General features: G+C 43.0%; 1 protein-coding gene across 2 annotated transcripts; it reads left to right on the top strand.

The window, feature by feature from the left end:
• Positions 1 to 665: 665 nt before the first annotated feature.
• On the top strand, positions 666 to 18,847 carry fndc5a (fibronectin type III domain containing 5a). 2 transcript variants are annotated; one of them, XM_079573259.1, is made up of 6 exons: positions 666 to 867; positions 13,540 to 13,655; positions 14,676 to 14,874; positions 15,875 to 15,964; positions 16,833 to 16,966; positions 17,319 to 18,847. In XM_079573259.1, exons 1-6 carry the CDS (start codon positions 807 to 809, stop codon positions 17,367 to 17,369), a joined length of 651 nt encoding a protein of 216 aa, XP_079429385.1. In that variant the 5' UTR covers positions 666 to 806; the 3' UTR covers positions 17,370 to 18,847. The 2 variants fall into 2 exon arrangements, with proteins under 2 accessions (XP_079429385.1, XP_079429386.1); XM_079573260.1 differs by having other exon boundaries at positions 16,833 to 17,016.
• The last annotated feature ends 2,100 nt before the right edge of the window (positions 18,848 to 20,947 follow it).

Here is a 20,947-nt window from a genome sequence, read left to right as displayed (position 1 = left end):
GACTTCTTCAACAATAGCCTAAGCTCTTTCATATCCTCTTGGAGCAACTTTACCACTCTGAAGGTACGGCTGACACTATATAAGCGTAAAACTCTATGGCTGCTGGGGGTCAAACTGTGTCCACGTGGTTTGCTGAAGTGGAATAATCGCGCGTTAAAGAGTTGCTTTTATCCGGACTGTGTGGGCTAGTCACTGCATGCATATTTAATAGTAGGCAGCGATCGTTTTTACCAGATCGGCCTGTTTTCTTGCGCCACTCGAGCTCTGATTTAACGGCGGTGTTGTGTCTTCGGGGCTCATCCGTAAACTTGACTTTTAGGGGGAAGAAAAGAGCGTGGCAGTCCCGCGCGCTCATAAAGCAAAAAGGCTTGCGCACGTGCCGCTCCGCACTCTCAGCGCTGCAACAAGACAGGGAGCGGAGAAGAAGAAAAAGGCAGTGTGTTTTTTTTTTTTTTAAGAGGCGGCTCGCGCTCGTGCGTCCTACAATAATAACAACAACTACAGTAATGATGTCGACTGTGCCCGGAGCTGCCTTTTTTTTCCCCCTTTTTTTTTTTTTTTTTTGCTTGAATGAGTAAAAACGCTGGTCCGTGCGTGGCGCTGACAGAAAACCGCCCCCCCTCCTCCAGACACCGCTCCGTAGGCTGGAGAGGAGGAGAAGAGGGGCAGACGACGCGGAACGTGAACGGCGCGGCGTCTTCCCTTCACACACAGCGGCATCTGGAGCGCTGTCGGGCGGGCAGGAGGAGCACCCACAAACCCCCCCAACGGAGAGAGTGATAAATGGGACCTCACGTAGCGCCGACATGGACAGAATTTTCCGACTGCTCGTCCTCAGCTGTCTCGGCGTCTCCCCTGTCACAGCGGGTGAGTTCAAAGCCGTACAGTGGTGCGCAATTTTTTTTTTTAGGAGGATCCGTGCTGGCATTTCTGTGGACTCACTGGCACAGCTACATGTGGGGGACGCGCCGCTGGATGAATAGTCACGGTGGTGCGATGTGTAGGAAAGGTGTTGTTGTGGAGATGTTCGCGTTGCCATATTTTGGAACGATTGGGAGAACATGGGCATGGATTTGAACGAGCTTTGAGAGAGCTGTCTTGTTATGTGGCAGGTTGTTAAAGAGTATGCTTAAAAGCCTGACACCCATGAGTGGTCTACATGGGGGGAAACATTCGGCTTCACGTAAACAGCGCTGGAGCGTGTTACATGGCTGTGCGTGAATAAAACATCCCATCTGACATGTGCAGGATAGATACAGAGGCACTGGGATGTGTGCGCACCCTTTCCACCCAAGCCACGGAGACTCCTGTCTGCTTCTCCCCCGGCATCCTCCCCACTCCTCCAGCTCTCACTGGGGATGGATCACTGCACACAGCACACACCAAAAGATCCCAAAGCCCCACTTGACTTCACAAGGCACTGAGGTTGGTCATTGTGGACTTTAAGCACAGTTGTGGCATTGATTTGGGTGATGCTCAGTTTGAAATGAAGGTCTGGGATTGGAAGATGCATGTGGCCTTTTTTTGGGTCCTGTTCACCCCTATACATGTATGGCTTTTTGGAGCGTGTGCAGTGGTTACCCCGGTATAGCTGATGCTACAGTTTAAGGGGGGGGGGGCTGGAATATTTGATAATTGTTTTAAATGTTCCATGTGATATAAATTCAGTCACATTTTAGTATTTTTTTCCCATCAAATAGTGTCAAAAGAAGACTAAAAATACTAAATTGGGCTGAAGCAAAGTTACAACTCGCATAAAATTATGCAAAACAGGGCTAAAATCGACTAATATTACTATTCTTTTCTACAATCTCCTCAGAGCATGTCACATGATTGCAGAAAGTCCAGACTGTCACATTGGTCCGAGTTATAAGAAAACGTTTCTTTGGCCCAAACTCGTTTCTAGCTCTCACAGTCCCTCCTGCATGTCCGAATTGTTCAAATGATCTGCACGTTTCAAGCCTGTGTACGTCTTTGAGATTCTAACTTCGATCTTCTAATACCTTATTAAAAAAAACAGGTGAAGACCATGCAGCAAGGTCTGTTTTTTGCTGTGTTTGCTACAAACTCTGTGGTGGTTGAACACACATTTACTTTGCAACAACAAAAAGTCAGGTACCTCAGCTTTAGCTAAAGAAATAAACGTTATGTTTTGATTCAGTCAGCTGGAAAACCAACTCATTCTTCAGCATATTAAGGCTTTTCGTTGGCTAATGATGCGATAACATTCATTTGGTAATTCATTGTGCAACAACAACAGCACTAATTGCCTTAAATGATTAAATCACTGTGGAAAAGCTCTATTAGTCTATATTCTTGTGGCTCAGTTGTTATATCTGTAGCACATGTGCAGAGAACTTGCACTGCTTTGCATTGGGATTCTGGTTTCCATTCAGTTTGACAAATGTCTCTCCTCCGTTCCCTCTCCCCCCCTTCTCGTTGCGCTGTTCTGTCCTGTCAGGGCCAAAAATAGGCTCAAGTGTTGTCGTTTTTTTTGCGTGTTCTCCATAATCTACAACTTTTATTGTGTTAGTTTGTTCCAGTATGTGTGGGTGCTGCTTGTAGTCCGGCTTGTTTCAGGTTTGTCTGCGTTTATTTAAAGATTCGCCCAGACACCTGCACCAGGAAAACAAATCGATTTTCCCGAAACAAGGCAAGAGGAGAAGCGCGGGGTGGAGGCGGCTGTGGGCGCAGCCATAAAACGCACACTCCGCTGACATCTTTACTGTGTGTGTGTGTCCTCACGGCGACTCATAAACAGGCAGAGAAAGCAAAGTAATGTTTCTGTTTAAAATGTAAATTGGCTTACACACGTGTTTATCTCAATGAGTCCATAAATCCTGTCGGGATGGCGCGTGTCTAACTGCTGCTGCGACCGTGGACGGGCAGCTAATCGATGAATCAATCAACAAATCGTGTATTGAATGGTGCACGTAGTGGGCGGGAGGGAGGTGTGCTTTGTTTGGGGGGGGGGGGGGGGGGGATGCTCACAATAATGAAATCAGGCAGTTATTTTCCGTCAGACACACTCAAAACCTCGGATGTTGGCAACCTCTGTCAGGTCATAAATTCTCCGAGTGCAGTACAGTATATTTTGTGAGGAGTGCCAAGCCACTGAGCGTCTATAGGAAGGAGTTATAGACCCGGGAGAAGGGGTTCGCCTCTTAGAGAAATTGCCAAAAGAATCACATAACTGCAGAGCAATATAAGTTGGAACATTGTACAAAATGTCTGTGAAAACGTTATACCAGTGGTTCCCAAAGTGAGGACCCGTCATTCACATAAGTTGAGTAAGTCTGGGATGAACACAATGAGGATTTGTTTGATTATGATCAGTATTTGGCCCTTTATCACTATTATTTGTAAATGTTGGAGGAAGATCTGTGGAAAAGAGTGGATTCCTTTTGTTTGGGAGCCCCATGGGATCACCTTTGAGGGAGGGCTTTGGGAATGGCCGCAGTAGACCATTACCAATCAATAACAGGCAACATGTCTATGTGATGTTGAAATTTGAGACATTTCGTCCACATCAATAGCTTGACCAGTCTTATTTTAAATGGACTCGGGGGAAATGAAAACCTTTTATGGTGATAATAATTGTCTTCATTCCTGTGGGCTTTTCCCGTCGAAGGCTCCAGAGCAATTACTCTTTGTGTGCAGTGATATTGATCCAACATAGGTTAAAGCCAGATTCTCTGTTTCTTACATTAGAGAGTTAACTGTCACCGTATAGGTCGTGTCTCAGCTTTTTTGCCATCAAATTATACTTAATATGTTCAACAGGTAATTTATAAAATAAATTAAATTGAGAAAAAATACGTAGACAAGGATGAAAGGACTTGTTTTGGACAAAGTCTGTTACAAATCCAAGGCATGAACACTTAATTTGACTTTAAAATAAAATTACTTTTTTAGGCAGTTTTTCTACAAAGTACAGAAGGTTTCAGACACAGTATGTGCTACTTTTTCATGGTCTCAACTTATAAAGCGCTTTTCTACCAACATTAGGCACAGCGCTTTACAACAAGGAACCACTCACCCATTCACACTCTCATTCATACACCAATGTACGCAAGGTGGGTCAAGTGTCTTGCCCACGGACACAACAACAGTGGGAACCTACAGGAGGCAACCACCAACCTCCGGATCACAAGACGACCTGCTCTACCATCTGCGCAACTGTCGCCCCCTAATCACAGTTAGCTACTTATTCAGTTGGATTTTAGGAAAATACTGTAATAAAGCTATTTTCATGGTTGTAGTCAACCTCTTTGCTCCATGTGATACGTGAGAAAGTTAGTTTGGATAGTTGAGCAGTTATTATCCTTCTCCTTTAAAGTATGACATTTGTAGTTCGATATTTGTTTACATTAGCCATCAATGTCAATTAGCATTATGATAGAAGTTTACAAAAAGATGGTGAAGTGACAAACATCTGACCGACCTGCTCTGATGCAGCTGAAATCTGTTTGTTTATTAATCCATTATCTACAGGAGCTGTCAAGTCTTTGAAGTCATGTTTACTTTGCTACATATTTTATTTATGCTGATAAATGTGTGTTTCACACAAGATTAATGAGATTTCCGTATCTCATTGAATGCAATCAGAGCAGCTTGTAAAGTGTGGAGGGGAGTGAGGGGCGTGGGTGACGGGGGGAATGCCAGGTAAGGAGGAGGAGGAGGAGGAGGAGGAGGAGGGGGGAGCAGAGCACTACTTCACCTGCTGATGAAATAAAATCGAAAAGACATCACTTAAGGCAGCTTTAAATTACAACATTAAACGCAATAGGCACACAAAATACGACTCCATATTACTCCGAAAGCATTACAGTCAACCATTACCTGCACAGGTGTATTCTGGGTAATCGTCTCATCTAAATGCTGTTCTTTAGCCCAGATGCTTCTGCTGCTGGTGATCTGGGGCCAGCCTCTTATTGAAATCTGATTCATCCAGTTTCAGTGAACCACAGTGTCATTATCTGCTCATTCGTTCGATTCTGGTCAATTATTCAAACGCAATTGGCTGGTTGTTATTAGAGAAACATCTACTTGCAATTGTGATTCAATTGGCGATTTTTATGTTTTGAAACATAAATATCAAATTCTACACAAAGTAAAACCCCAAGAAGGCAGTATATTTTGTTATTACTGCCCACTCAGTTACAGATATGGTGACAATTTAACAAAGACAGCTAATATTTAGATCATATGCAAACAACGAATGTCCTGTTCCCTGGGGTCTGATATAAAACCTGGTAACTTTGTACTTTAGAGTTCAACAAACAACACAATCAAAAAGCTGGGGATTCTTGCATTGCTGTACATTTGCAGTTCACATTTCAGTCTTCTCTCATGTGTCGTTGCCTCTGGACTTATCTAAAATGTGCAGTGTGAGCCATATCTTTATTTCAAAACCCAAATCTTCTGCAATCACGATGAGGTTTTCGACGCAGAACGCCAAAGCCGGTGCCACGCTGCTGTGACGATCCCCCGCCCAGTCACCTCTGGTCGCCTGACTGAAAATCTTCCAGTCTCTTGAAATCTTTGTGTGGACCTTAACCCTTCTCAAGTGTTTGCGCTCATGGCACACTTCTGCTGCTCTTTCCTGCCTGTGCCTCTCTACCTCCCCTTCAGAAGCCACTCAGAGTTCTTATTGAAAGCAACAGATCAGAGATGAATGAAGCGATGGCCTTTTGCTCTTCACCGAGAGCTGATATGCATGAACTGATGTGATTTCAGACATGACGGTAAAGAGACTGCATCCATATTTCTCAAGCGTCATCGTCGTAGCTCTTTTCTTAACTTCTTGCCAAAACCACAGCATTTTCCAGACATGATGGTGTTAGCGAAGGAAGAGGCACCACATCAACCAAACCATACCTGTGTGTGCTTTATTGACGTCTACACTTTTTTCACCAAGTCCCCTTCACCCTTCTTCTCTGCTCCAGCTGTAGCACACACTTCTATTTTTACGTTGTGCTGCGAGGGGCGGAGGTCCCAGATGGTGCGCTTCTACATCTGAGCAGTTGGCAGCAGCGCCCCCCAGCCCCCCCACCTCATCCCCCCCCCCCCAGGAGTGGACCTCAGCACCGCCGTTCCCCCCATGGAAGGCAATCCTCTTAAGAGCTCAGTTTTTACCTGTAGGAGCGAGTGATGAGAGTCGTGATCTGCGTGTCCGAGAAATGTCATGAAGCACTGGTAAGAGGTACTTAGTCTTGCTGTTGCCAATATTATCACACCGTAAATAGTTTGTGGGTGTTGCATCGTGACATTTTAATAGGTCAGATGATGACGTTCAGTTTTTATTGGTGTTTTTTTTTTTTAGATGTGCAATCTGGTGTACGACTACTGTATAAATGCCGGAGGTGTGATTGTAAAGAGGCTGCATAGACAACTCACTCCTGCTTTATGAGGCAAGCTGTCCCAGTGTAAAAGCGTGTTTACAATTCTGCCGATCATTACGGAAAGGAATATCAAGTCTCAAGTTGCCTTTAATTTGAATTGTTCAAAAAAAACCACAGGCTTTGGTCGCAAAATCAGTCAGGAAAAAAGCCTACCATATAATATTGACTTTTACACTGAAGTTCTGCTTACGGCTCAGCGCAGCCCCTCGTTGCAAATCGTATCTATACAATCAGGATGGTTTCTCCTTTGAATGTGCCAGGTATTTCTTTGACGTCGCTCTTTTTTGCTCTGATAATATATCGCATTGTTAGCCAAGAGGGGTTTTACATCCCTGGACTTGTCTCCCTCCCTGTGTGCATGTGTGGCTTTCCTCTGTGGCAGATCCAGAGGTGTTATTCCAGCACAGCGTCCTCAGAGCCGCTCCACGCTGTGATCTGAAAGAGTGAGGGAGAACTGTCATTGCGGCTGTGTAAATAAATACAACCAATCCTGGCAAGAAAAGTGATTCAACATTTTTTTCTCATTGATCGATTTAGATTTTTTATTCGTTTTTATTTTTTCATAATAAAATACTTGAATACAAATACCTGAAGCTTGTTACTGAACTTAGACACACCTATGATACAAACATTAGCTCAAACAAATGCTTTCCTCCAGTATCATTTAACGCATAAAAATCTTCCATTGTCTCATCCAAACTCCAAAACGAGGTGGCTGTAAACCTGACCATTATGAAGTCCCAAAATCTCTGAAGTAGAGATTGTGATTTTGATTAAATTTCGATAATGGCCCAGCCCTATTTTTAAGGAGAGCTTTGAAACATCTTTTTGTGAACCTTATGTAAAACTCATGTTGTTATGGAAATAATGAAATGAAAGTGACGCTCACTCGACATTAAACAACAACATGTTTTTTATTTGCCATAACGTACAGGCCTGACTCTCAGTTCTGGAGCTCATGCCTCCAGCTGAGAGGTCCTCTCATAATCAGCCTCTTGCTCTCTCTCCGTTGTGCTGCCGGGGGGAGGCCCGCGCCTGATTTCAGAGCAGATTTTATTAGCATTGGTTTTGTCAAATAATCAACCACACAGAGCTGCTCTTCAGCGTTCTGAATGATCTGCTACCTCCTTCTTCCATTCTTTCTCATTGATTTTCATACTCTGCCTTCTGACATTTAATTAGTCAGTAGTGTGTGTGCAGAGGTGCGTGTCCAGCTGATTGAATTTGCGGGAAAGTTGTTGCAGTTGTTTTGCGACTCTCCGCCCGCCCCAGTGGAGCCCAGTGTGATTCATGTCCTTTGAGCAAATAACTAATTTCTCTTCAAAGCCCGCTGGTGTTATTGTGATTGTGGCGAGCAGTGCTGGACTCCATAATGGACTGCAGTGGCTGCATGCAAATTTGGAGGTCACTGTGCAAGAAGAGATAATAATTCTATGTACTAAATGTAACAGTAATGGCGTCTTTATGGGCTTGCCTTGTTCACTCTATAACAATAATGAATCATCTCATGGTACTGAGTGAGTGTTTTTGCTCAAAGATGCATCAGAACAGCTTTGGACAGGCTTAATGTGAATCCTAAAGTGCTGTTGTTTTGTCCACTTGCATTGAACACTCATTTAAAACAAGCACGGTCAGCTCATCCACAACTCATCACCAATTACCCCTCTTTCACCTCTAATCTGTAGATCAAACTGCTCATTAAAATTGCAAACTACATTTACCGTGCTGCCCCCGCGGTATGAGATGATAATTGAAAAAGATGCCTCAGAGAACTAACAACATTGGCTTAATCCATGTTTATTTCAGTAAATATGGATTTTTCATAATATTCACTGTTTGCATCTGTTTTATGCATTATGTAGTTCTTTCATGTTTGTGTTTTTGGAAGGCATAAATGAAATGCTTTCTGTGGACGCCTCATGTGGGTCATATCCGGATATATCCGACATGACTGAACCCTCTCTCCCCAGTACTCCTCTCTGTACTTTTAGTTCTTTGACGTGTCAGCTATGGGGCAGGCCTTATGCTCCATCACCATCAAGGAATTCCCAGATAGGAACTTTTCAGGAAATGTCAGACTTGAAAAGGAAGATGATGGAGAGACGGCACACGGGGAATTTTACTGTACATCCAGCAGTCTATTATTCTCACAGAATTGAACTGGAAAAAGAAAGCAAAAAGGAGAAATAGTGAAAGAGAAAGAGGTCTCACAAAACTGACAAGAGAGTTTAAGGTAGTGTAGTAAGAGGACAATGCCAGGATTCATCAGGCTTTTTTCAGGCAGCATGTATGTCGTATTACACATGGATTGGCCAGATCTTAACTCCATTGAGAATCTTTGGGATGTGCTGGAGTAGCTTTTGCGCAGTGGTCACACTCTCCCATCATCAATTCATAATCTTGATGAAAAATGGAACGTTTGACTTTGCAGACGCTTATTGAAACAATGCCACAGTGACAGCGTGATGTAATCAAAGTTAAAGGCGCTCCAACAAAATATTAGAGCGTGACGTGTGACCTGTGTATGTGGCAACTTTTTCTACAGTGTATTGGTTTAGCAGTATTGCCAATAAGATACGAATCGGTTTGTTAATTCTGGATCAGATCAGAGTCTACACTAGATATGCACCGAGCCGGCCTTTTTGATACCAATACTGGGTTTTGAGTATCTGCCGATATCCGATATTTACCGATACCAAGAGACTTTCTTAAAAGTGGCTTTCGCTGAGTGAAAAATTTAGTTGACTCTTTTCTCCATTTCAAGACCAATAAAGTCATATTTTGTTGTCATGATATTACAGATCAATTATCAATGATATCTTTTTGTAAACTCTTGGATAAAATTTAGCAAGGATCACTGGACTTTTCTACACTAAATAGTCTTGGGTAGATATGACAGGCTTTAGGTTACATCAATATAAACAACTCACATAAAGTGATCTGATCATTACAACTGTTCGATCAGTTATTTCTTAAACTAAAATGCAAACACTTGGCTTCAGCAGAGGCCAATTTTATTTTATTAGGCTACTTTAGGTATTTGTTCCATAGTTTCTGTCCCAGCCTTTATTAGTTTTTTGTTAGCATTAGCATGTGATTGAACATGACATACAGCATGCCCATATTTGCTTAGAGTTAGTTGGTAGAAGTTGTGTTTTTAAGGCGTTGAGAGCCAAAACTGGATATTTGTAACCAATACCCGATCATATTTTTTTCAGTATTGGCTCCGACATCCGATACCAGTATCTTGACATTCAAGACTTCAGTTTAGAATTCAAGCATAAGTGCAAACCCTCTCTACTAAATGAGTGGTGTGTGCTAAAACCAGTTAACCTGTTGCATTCCTATTATTGTTCTTTTAGTAAGACAGAAGGTTTAGTTTACCTGCTTTACTAGTTTCGATCACTTCCTGCGTCACCTGGTGGTAGAGGTGATCCACCACCGATGGTGCAGCTCATCGCCAAAAATGTGGTCCAGGTCACCAATGGGAAGACAAAGTTCACAGTGGTGAAGACCAAATACTCGATCAGCAAGCTGATGAAGATCGCCCTGAGCCCTCTGCTCAGCTCTCCTGTCATCCAGAGTCTGGTGGCTGCAGCAGAAGACTCCCACTGACAAACGGACTCAGAGCCTGGACACAGATAAACTTCATTTTTGACATTTCGTCCCGTGGAGATTTTTAAATAAACTTTTACCCACGTCACCTCCAGCACCAGGTGACGCTTCTGAGAAAGATTACAGGAAGTGAAAGAAACTAGTAAAGCAGGTAAACTAAACCTTCTGTCTTACTAAAAGAACAAAACAATAATATGCTTAACCTAAGAAGACAGTATGAACCTTTTACAAGGGCTGTTGCATTCCTCTTGATTTAATCAAATATCATAAGATTTGTCCTGTCTGCATACATAAAAAATGCCTGTGTTACTCTGGGTTTTGAGCAAGCCATATTGTAAGTGTGACTCTAATGCCAGTCACCAGATGCGCCCGCTCCTAAATGAGACACATTAGCGCCTCGTGTGCATTTCACTGCCAGATCTGTCACACCGTGTCATCATCTTCTGTGGTACTTTTGCACATTACAGTATCATCTACAAAAAAGAGGACATTAGTACTTCGACATGAAAGGACAAAATCAAGATGGCTCTATCATGGCACATTAAGTCTGAAGGAGGACCCATGGGTGCTATAGTGTGCAGCTCGAAAGAGGGAGGTCGCCCATCTCAACACCCAAAATTAATTCTCACAGCGCCGTCGTTAGCTTTAGCACGCTCATAATCAAGTGCTAATTTATTGCTGCTAATTCCCCTTTGCGGCCTCACTCTTCCACGCCATAATGACAGTGGCAACTTTGATTTCTCTGACTCATCCGAAGCCTTTGATGCGGAGCCACCTGCTGCTGCTGTGCCTTCTACACAGCGGCCGTGTGTTTGTCATCATCTGAAATGAGCTGAAGAGGGCCTCAATAGGAATTCTGCAAAAATGATTGTAATACACATAAGGATGTTGGTCAGATGTGTGAATGAATTCAGTCACTGAGCTTTAACTACTGGAGGCTGCACTAGCGCTCATTGGGGCTTTATTGGAGTCTGAGGTGCTGGGATTGTGGAAGTAGGAGAGAGTCCCTTTATGTTCATTTCCAAACTGTTTTCTAGCCATAACTGTTTTTGGCTGATTCCACTTTCAAACCCCAAAGACACTCTCACGAGCATAAAAAGTGCGTCTTGTTCATCTCTTGACCCCTCGTAATTGGAGGTTGTATCATCGTTTAGTGTCATTCGGATCATCATTCGGTCACATATTCAGCCAACACTAATTCATCATGGCTCAAAGTCACCCCTGTCCCTCACGGAGCAGCTGGCTGTGAGCTGCACTGTACGAAGACATCAGCCCGGTGTTTCATTTGAGCTCACACTGTCACTGTCCTGCCACACTCCACTCCGGAGGACGCTCAAGTCATGCTAACTTTTTTGTCAACCTTGGCATCGGCAGTTCATGTTGCACTTTTTTTGGTAATGATTCAGTTCAATTCCATGGATGCAATTGTATTTGTCATATTGTTTGGTCTTGGATTTGAACAAAATCCAAGATTTTGATGTGAGGAAAGAGCACTAACCAGGCACCACTGCCTGGTTGCATGGTGGTAATGTATTTAGTATTTATCAAGTCTTGTGGATTTCATTGTGTGCAAATGCTTCAGTAATATTGTATAAGCTGCATACTTGATTGTGTTTCTCCTGTGTAGCCCAAGTGACTGTTAACCTTTTCAATCACTCACTGACTGTGCATGCGCTTGTCTCAATTAGATGTAGAAGATTCCATAATAGAGAAGTGAGCAACATCTGTGATATGGGCTGCACATCATCATTGTTCATCGGCCTGTTTTGAGCACAGCATTAAAGATTCTTTATGTTTGGAGTGAGGAGTGATCTGCCAATAATATGAGTGACCTTGTAATTTGTTTCTAAACAACACAGAGCACAGTTTAATTATTCTGATGTTGAATTCTGATAGTCTAAGTTTTCTGCTACTGAGCATTTTTCCTTGTCCGGACTATGTCTGTGTTTGTGGCTAAAAGCAGTACATCCATTTTTTTCTGGCCACCCTGCGAAGGAAGCTCATTACCGCCGCTTATAGCCATGATCTTGGCCTTTAGGCCATTACCCAGATTTCATGACCAAAGGTGAGGGTAGTAACGTAGATTGCTTTACGGTACTCTCCGACTCAGCTCCCTCTTCACCACAACAGTCCGATACAGCAACATTATCACTGCCAACACTGCTCCATCCGTCCCTCACTCATGAACAAGACCCCGGGGTATTTTAACTCCTCCACTCGAGGCAAGGACTCTCCACCGACCTGGAGAGGTCAAAACACCTTTTTCCGGTGGAGAACCATGGCCTCTGATTTGGAGGTGCTGATCCTCATTCTGGCCACTTCACACTCAGCTGCAAACCGCCCAGTGCAGCTGAAGGTCCTGATTGGATGAAGCCAACAGAACATCATCTGCAAACAGCAGAGATGAGGTTCCCAAACCAGACACCCTCCGGCCCCTGGCTGCGCCTAGAAATTCTGTCCATAAAGGGGCAGCCAGACCAACATGCACTGGTAACAGGTCTGACTGTAGGAACTGCTGGCAATGCAAACCAAGCTCCTGCTGCGGTCAAACAGGGACCCCGGACCCCATACTCCCGCCACACACCCCACAGGACACAGGACAGATCCACAAAGCACATGTGGACTGGTTGTCAGTGCAAAAATACATTTCCTTGACTTTAGCAATCCAATCCAAGAACAAGACTGACGTATACTGTGTGTCAAAACATGTCAACATGCATGAAATGATCTCTTTCGCTAAGTTTCCTTGTCGTCCCCACACTTGTCATGCATCATGCTGCATACTGAACGAATCACTTTCACCTTTCTACCCACAGTATCTCTGCAGTGGGCGCTTTGATCGCACTCACTCAGACATATAGAGATTAAAGCGCGCTGTTGTGTTAATGTATTCCCCTGATACAATACACGGGCGGTAATTAAGTCTGCGGCCGCTCAGACGCTCTCATTCACAGTCACGCTACTAATTATATATGGAAAATGCATCAGTATTCTCCTGTATCCCATAACCTCTGGCCCCCATTAAAGTGTAGGTGTGTTAGAAGATGAAGCGCGTTTTATCTAGTGAGGGTCAAGTCTGTCTTATTTTGCGCATGAATCCAGTTGATTAGTGATATTCTTCCAAAATCAGAGCTCAAAGGGGCTTAATAAAATAATAATTACAGTTAATGAGGGTGCCAGTAACGAAGCTGCTTTGGCACTTTCAATTAAATGGCAAAGGGCGCCTGTGCAGAGAGACAGAGAGGCTGTCTGAGTCACTGCCGAAGTGACCGGTAATTAAAAGTAAAACACTAATCACGATAGTGACTTTAAACTAAATTGTTAATTTTATGCATGCTGCTAGGAGTGAGTTTGAATGTGTTAAGCCATGTGTTACTTTCCAGTAGTAACCCAAAACACACACAGTAGACTAAGTTCTTGGACTTTGAATTTGCGCTTTGGTTACAATATTGCACTGATAAAACAAACATTGCTGCCGACAAATCTAACCCTCCTGGTCCTGTTCTTGTCCTGTTTGCAGATAGCCTGTCGCCTCCTGTCAATGTGACCATCAGAGAGGTGCGAGCCAGGTTTGCCGTGGTGACATGGGACATCCCGGAAGGAGACAATGTGATCGGGTTTGCCATCACTCAGCAGGTAAACACACTCAAGGCCTCGTCAAACAGGGCTAATTGAATCGGGTCACTCGCCACTCAGAGCTGGTTGTTGGGCCGTCATGTTGGATTTTCTTTACTACGCCGCTCGCATAAATTACCGTTAAGTAGATCATCGTGAGACGTTGAACCTTGTCGTTCTGCTTTTAAGATTTAAAAACACCCACACACTCATCGACAGCCATGTAATGGTGAGAGATTATAAACAAGAAAGAGAATGAACTTCCAGCAGGTGCGCTTGTTAAACGACTCCGAGCATTCCAGAAAGGTATCTAAGCTATAAGCATAATTCCTCATTGATTTTAGTCAAACTCATCCTTCAATCCATACTATCTGGCTTTCCAAACACAACCAGGTCTGAAGCAAATCTAAAGCAGGACAATACTAGGTCCAAACTGGGGCTGAATTAGGTCTAAGACCAAGTTCTAAATGAGGACCAACCCAAAGAAGACTTGACTACTAGATAAAGTTTGGGTGGCTTTTAAAGATTTCCATGTGTGAAAATAAACAGTCAACAAATGAAATTTTGCCTTGCTATTCCATATGTAAAGTTGCTTATTGTGTAATAAAAAAAAATACAGATTCTAATGGCAAAACCTCAGATCCAAGGCAATCAGAACTGAGAGAGAGAGAATGGGGTGTTTCCACATCAGAGGATCACAGTGGCTCTGAAAACGTGTTAAATACATTGAAAAGTCCCACCGCCGGTTGTTTTCAGGGGTTTTGGCTGGTTTTCCAGACACTTTTGGGGAGATTTGGCAGCTGATACCTGACAACCCTGCTGCTGTAGATGACCATGAGCACAACAGTACCTCAGTTTGACATAATTGACAGTTTGAGAAGCATTGATTTAAAGAATGTCGCATTTCTCCATTCAGAGTTGAACTTGTGTAACTTGTGTTGTCAGCATTTTAATCTGCCGTTCTGTCAAATAGAAGCTATGGAATAGAATTTTAATAAAGCTTTGGGTGACGCACTACCGCCTCGTATTGTTGTGCCGCAGAAAAAAGACGTGCGCATGCTCCGGTTCATCCAGGAAGTCAACACAACCACTCGCTCCTGTGCATTATGGGACTTGGAGGAGGAGACCGACTACATAGTGCATGTCCAGTCCATCAGCATGTCTGGCATGAGCCCTCACAGCGAACCCCTGCGCTTCAGGACGCCCAAGGAGACGGACTCTCAGGCCTCTAAGAACAAAGGTAACATGACAGACACAGGATCAGGAAGTATTCACACCTGTTGTTATTCTTACTCTGAAAACCAGGAGGTGGGGTATGCAAAATTGACTTTTTAGAGTCTTTTTCCCACATTACAATGTGGTTCCTTCATCCAAGACATACCTTTGTGTTTGATTCGTCTTCGACTCTTCTGCAGAAACTACACAAAGTGCGATACTTTGCTCCTCCAATTTCCCCTGAATTTCTCCCGCTGCCTTGAAGTATCCAGGAAGCTCTCTGCCTTATAATTAAGAACAGTCTGAAAATGTACTGCACCCTATTGCCTACTTGTGGGTTAAAATAGTATCATTCTGTGACGGAGTTTAACAGGGGGTTTGGCTTTTTGACAATCTCCGCTGATTCTAGCCAAAGACCTATAAAAATCAATAGTGGCAGTAAGCGTGAAATGAAATCTTGCAGCGGAGCACTCCTAAAGCTCGCCCTCTCTGACCACAACTCAGGAATAAAACAGCTGAGGTGGGTGTATACTTGACTGTATTGATGTGCCACTGCGGGCCTCGCCCTGCATGTAGCCAGTCCACAGTGAAGCGGAATGAGGAGCGCATTCATCAGACAGCGGCGGTTCCGAGCTGCGGGGGGACAAGCGATCAATAGGCCCCGGCCCAAGCCTTCCTCCATCTATTTCGGCTCACATTTACGCCCGTCTTTTATCTAAGCTACTGCCTCGGCCACAACCTGAACCGTGTACGGCTGCAGTGTCTGCTAATGGACAGGGATGATCAACACAGAAGACAAATCTTTTACCTAAACCCATGTAGGATTCTATTCAATATTTGTTCCTCCATATGTCCCTGTAATACTAAGCCAGAAGATAGTGCTATGTGGGTTTTTTTATTTCTTATTCTCAATTGCTGTAATCAATTAAACATAAGGGTTAGTCTGCCAACACATGGAAAGTGTAAATATGCCAGAGTGATGTGAAGCTCTTTGTGATTTGGCTGGTTGTATTCTGTTGTTTCAGACGAAGTGACCATGGAGGAAGTGGGTCAGGCCTCGCAGCTGCGAGCGGGAGAGCTCATTATCATAGTAGTGGTTCTGATTATGTGGGCAGGTGAGGATTCACACGCTGGGCTGAATATGTTACTATGAATGGTACTTACAGTGATGGGTAGTAACTGAATACTTTTGAGTAACTGTATTCCGGTGCAGTTACAGGGTGTTTTGAATACAATTACTAAAATCAAAGGAATGCATGGCAGTACTCATGACATTTCAGGTTCATATTGCATAAATAACCAAGAAAAGATCAACACGATCAGGGGTTAAGCCCTGTAATGCCCCATTTTTAATAATCAATGATCTGTCTCTTCTCCAAGACATAAATAAAGATATAAATTTCATAAGTTATGGTTCATGCAAACACATGCGCACCGTGCGTCATGGGATCTGCTGCTCCTGGTGCACTAGAACATTTCAGGCCACGACCCCCAAAATCACTCAAACAACTCGGGACCCCCTTCTGTAAAATGTAATTAGCATTTATAATAATTTAAGGTGCAAAGCATTTACGGTAAAATCTGGTTTAATTATATTAGTCTGGATACTGTATTTTGATAAAAGTCAGAGTCGTGGGAAGATTGTTTTTGTTAGGGGTTGCTGAGGGACAAAATTTACCCCAAAAGCGCTTTTTTTTTCTGTGCATATATCCTATTTATTCATATTGCCTGCAATTCGCAAACTATCCACCAGGGGTGCTGCAGCACCCTCAGCACCCTGGGTTCCCACAGCCTTGATCAAAGTATTCAGAATACAGTACTCTGACTGGACAAAGTAACGGAATATGTTATAAAATAAATTTCAAGTCAAGTATTGAGTATTCTGTAACTAAATACAATTCCGAAGTATTATCCCCAACACGGTGTACAGAGCAGTCATGTGGTGTAATCTTCAGTAGTTAACACAGTCTCTGCTTGTGGCAGGTGTGATCGCTCTATTTTGCCGGCAGTATGATATCATCAAAGACAACGAGCCCAACAACAACAAGGACAAAGCCAAAAACTCCTCAGAGTGCAGTACTCCTGAACATCCAACAGGGGGGCTGCTGCGCAGTAAGGTATAACCCACCCCCCTTTCCCTGGATGCTCCCTCCGCGGCGCCGGGCAGGTGAATCGTCAGGGCCACTTTTATCCAGATTATTCCACTCCATGCACAGCCATAGTCATCTCAGCCTATGCTGCAGAACTATATTATTTTCAAGTGCCCTCAGGATCAAGTCACAGCTTCTTTTGAGCAAGCCCAGAGTCTCATTTCATTTCTCTACGTTCAGATCAGCCCCAAACAACCTTCTGCTCTCTGCTTCCAAAAACATCCAGGCGCTGAAGCATCCTCTTGCTCATTGCATGATTGTAGCCGTTCCCTGTGATTCTGCCTCTCCTCTGACCTGCTCTTCTGTTTGTTTCCAACAGTTTGCCAAGAACAACAACAGGATGCCATCTGTCAACATCATCGAGGTGTGACTGCCACAAAGACTGGAGCCGTCTGCTGTTATGATGAGGCGTGTGTCCTCCCTCTCCTCGGGCGCGGGGCATGACTGTGCTCCTGGACCAGGCACACTGCTGTCTGCAGGTCTGGGGCTCTGCACAGCTGCAGCACAGGCAGCAGAGACGAGCTGCTGGGACCCCATGGACCAGAGCTGATACACAGAGGGCCTCCTATTCCCACTGTACGTTAGATCAGTGTTCTCTACACTGCACTTGTTTGTTCAACGTCAGAACTGATCATCTGAGTGTTAATCTGTAGTTATTAAAAGGTGCCACCAGAACCAGTGTTCTGGTTTTTGTTTTTAGACATTCTATTGGTTAAACGTCGTTCAGTGGGACATGGTAAACTCAAGGATTCTACAGTTATTGTGAGAGATGCTGGTGGCTGTGAACATTTTAGAATGATCCTCTCTTGATGTGACATAAACACATCCTGCTGTTGAACTTTGATGAACAACTAATGTTACATTCCACATCCTGGACGTGCCCTTTATTACTGTGTTTGATTTTACTGTGTCCAATCAACACTCCGGAGTGCAGTTATGTAGTGCTGAAGTTCAAAGGGGCAGATCCCTCACATCAGCAATAACAGCCTTAGATGGAGCTTGGTTCCTCAGTCGTACGCTCACAGCATGCACTGTTCAGTTGTGGCCTGTGTGAGGACCATGCCTCCCCAGCGCTGTTTCCACTTCCTGGTCAAGAACATGGACATACGTGCGGCCTTTGAGCCTGAACACAACGTCTTGAACAGATGAACGAAGGGCTTCTACTTTTCTCAGAACTACCATTTGTGTAGCAACTGTACCACCATTACTGTCCTAGGGATCAACTTCTGCCATACGGTACTGTACACTGCAACATGTGTATAATACTGATTTCTGACTTGGCTGGATCAGTTATCGGGCTGTTTGGGAATCATATGTACATGTTTAGGGCTTATTTTATTTCAGTTGTAATTGCCTTAATGTCTTCTGTTAATTTGGTAGGTTTAACTCCATTTTCTTGTGCTTAAAAGATGCGAAATGCATTGTGTAAATACTCTTTTAATTGTCTCTTTTTTTGTGTGTAAATGGATGGAACTGATTGTGATCTGAATAGAGTTTGGGATTTAATGTTATAAATTGAAAGTAAACATATACATTAAAGTCATATTAGGGGGTATCTAACAGACATTGTCCATAGACTAACTTTGGCTACAAACTATAAAAGAAAAAATGCTGCAGAACATGTCTATTAGCTGCCGCGTCTCTACAGCTAAACACATCTAACACACTGTATTGTTCAAATGCTTCTACGCGAACAATAACTCCATTATTTTACATTTTAAAATTTCTGTTGGTTTATGATCATAGAATGTACCCCTATTCCCAGAATACTTTGCAGTTTTGAGTTTACAATCCCGAGGTCTAGTGCTTAACGTTTTAAGATAAGTATCATGCCAATGTAGGCCTATATACAAACATCTAAATTTTACCCAAAGTCCACATGTTCCTGTAACTGTAAAGTACTAATACTGAACGACCGTTGAAAGAAAAGGGTTTATTGTTTCAACACCAACTCCTCTACTTTGAGCAGAAATGTCCAAGTTCAGAGAAACACACTAAATGTTACGCCTGAGTGGTTTGTGAATGACTAAAGCAATTGCAGCCTTTTATCGCTCTGCCTGGACTTCGCTCTTCTTTAAAGTGGAAAGGCTTTCTCCACTAAACCCTCATTCACATTCAAGGCTCTGAAGACTAAAACTGAAGGCTAAAAGTGTGATTTCGCCTTTCCTCAAACCTGATTCTTGACTTTAGAGATGTCACTGTTTTGCTTTGACAAGTAGCTGCAAACATAACGTTCCACAGTGTGTCTTTAAAAGAGTGAAGTGGTTCATACTGTGGGTCACTGCGATGTTAGCCCTGATTGGTGTGGACCAGTGTGGTCATGCTCATTTTGCAATTGACTAACACATTTCTTTATTTGCTACGCCGAACAACTTAGCTATATTCTTTACTTGATCGTTTATGTAAAAATGTGTAATCGATACGAGTTGTCTATCTTTTTACATTGAGAAAAGGATGGGAAAGGTGCCAGTTGATTTAAAAATTTGAATTATTTAAAGTAGAAGCAAAATATGACTCATTTTAACCACTGCCGGTAGCCTTGTGTTTAGATTATGTTTCGTACTGTAGACCTATGTTTTTCTGAAAAACAAGAAACTTAGGAGTTATTTGTTCACAAAGCAGCATGGAGTGGAAAGTCAATAGTGAAAATGTGTAGTATTTATATAGTGTGTACAGCGGTCACTGACTAATGAGGGCTAGCATGGTTTTCCTATTATGCACAAGATTACACAGCTTCAGTTCTGAAGAATACCGTGTATGCTTCTACTTGTGTATGCTTCAATAAAATGATTTTACACAGTAACCTCTTTGTTTCTTTACCTGCCTTTAATCCAGGTAGGTAATCCAGGATTTGTACAATTGTATAAACACACAAAGAGATAAAGGATAGTGCTTCAAACAACAATGATAAAACATCAATACAAACATGGTGGAAAGTTGCATCAGTACAAAATAATTTCTATATACATGCATGCATTTATTTGCTCCTTCTGAACACCTTAGGCACAGAAGCAAATCTTTTATAGGTGAAGTCCAGTTTGTCTTCATACTCCTGGAGTGTTACTGGAGTGGGTTTAAACCGTTTCTCATAATTTCTGTGAAAACAAACAGTTTCTCTACATCTATGCTTAAGAAAGAAGCTCATATTATCATATCGTACCGTCTGGTTAGGTCTGAAGGATGTTGCCAATGTGGATCCCGAGAGTCTTGGGCTACCTCAGACATGAGAGACAGGAGCTCCCCCATCACATCTGTGAGACGAGAAGGCCATTTATTGCAGGTTTTGCACAATGTTATTAATTAGTAAAGCTACAAAGTCAATCAATTTAGATGGTTATACTTAGCAGATCCCAATGGCTGGCTATGTTTTTTAGGTGATATAAACTAAACCATATCCATTTGGGATTCATTATATACAATACCATTATTTCTTTTAACCTCTTAAACCCCACCTGAACCGAGCACATTTTCTTCACTTTAGCATTACACAAAATCTAAAAGCTTCTTTAAAAACAAGTGTCAAAACTGCAACAAAAATGAGACCAAAACAAGGATGAAAATGTGATGAAAAAGTCAAAAAGGTGACGACAACGCTAGGAAAAAGATCCATTTAGATCAGTTTTGTAGGCCTAAAGTTCCCTTGTGGATTTGGGCAAAGCTGAATTGGAGAAAATGTGTTAAGGCGGTGGTTAAGAGGTGCAATAAAAGTACCTTGAGTGGAGGGCCGCTCATTGATGTGTCTTGTCACAGCATTGATATATTTTCTCTTTTCCTCTTCTTCACTGTTAAAAGTTAGCAAAGTCCAAAAACACACAAGTGGGTAGTCACAGAAATGCTTTGTTTCAAACTATTGTTAGGCCTTACAGCTTTAAACGTGGTCTACTGTCTCCCTCTGCTGGAGGCACGGGGGCCACTGGAACAACCACTGATTTGACCTGAAGACAGGAA

The sequence above is a fragment of the Gobius niger genome (genome assembly GCF_951799975.1).
Source record: "Gobius niger genome assembly, chromosome: 16".
Classification (NCBI taxonomy): Eukaryota; Metazoa; Chordata; class Actinopteri; order Gobiiformes; family Gobiidae; genus Gobius; species Gobius niger.
The sequence above is the reverse complement of the archived record's forward strand: the minus strand, read 5'-3'. Positions and strand labels throughout refer to the sequence as shown.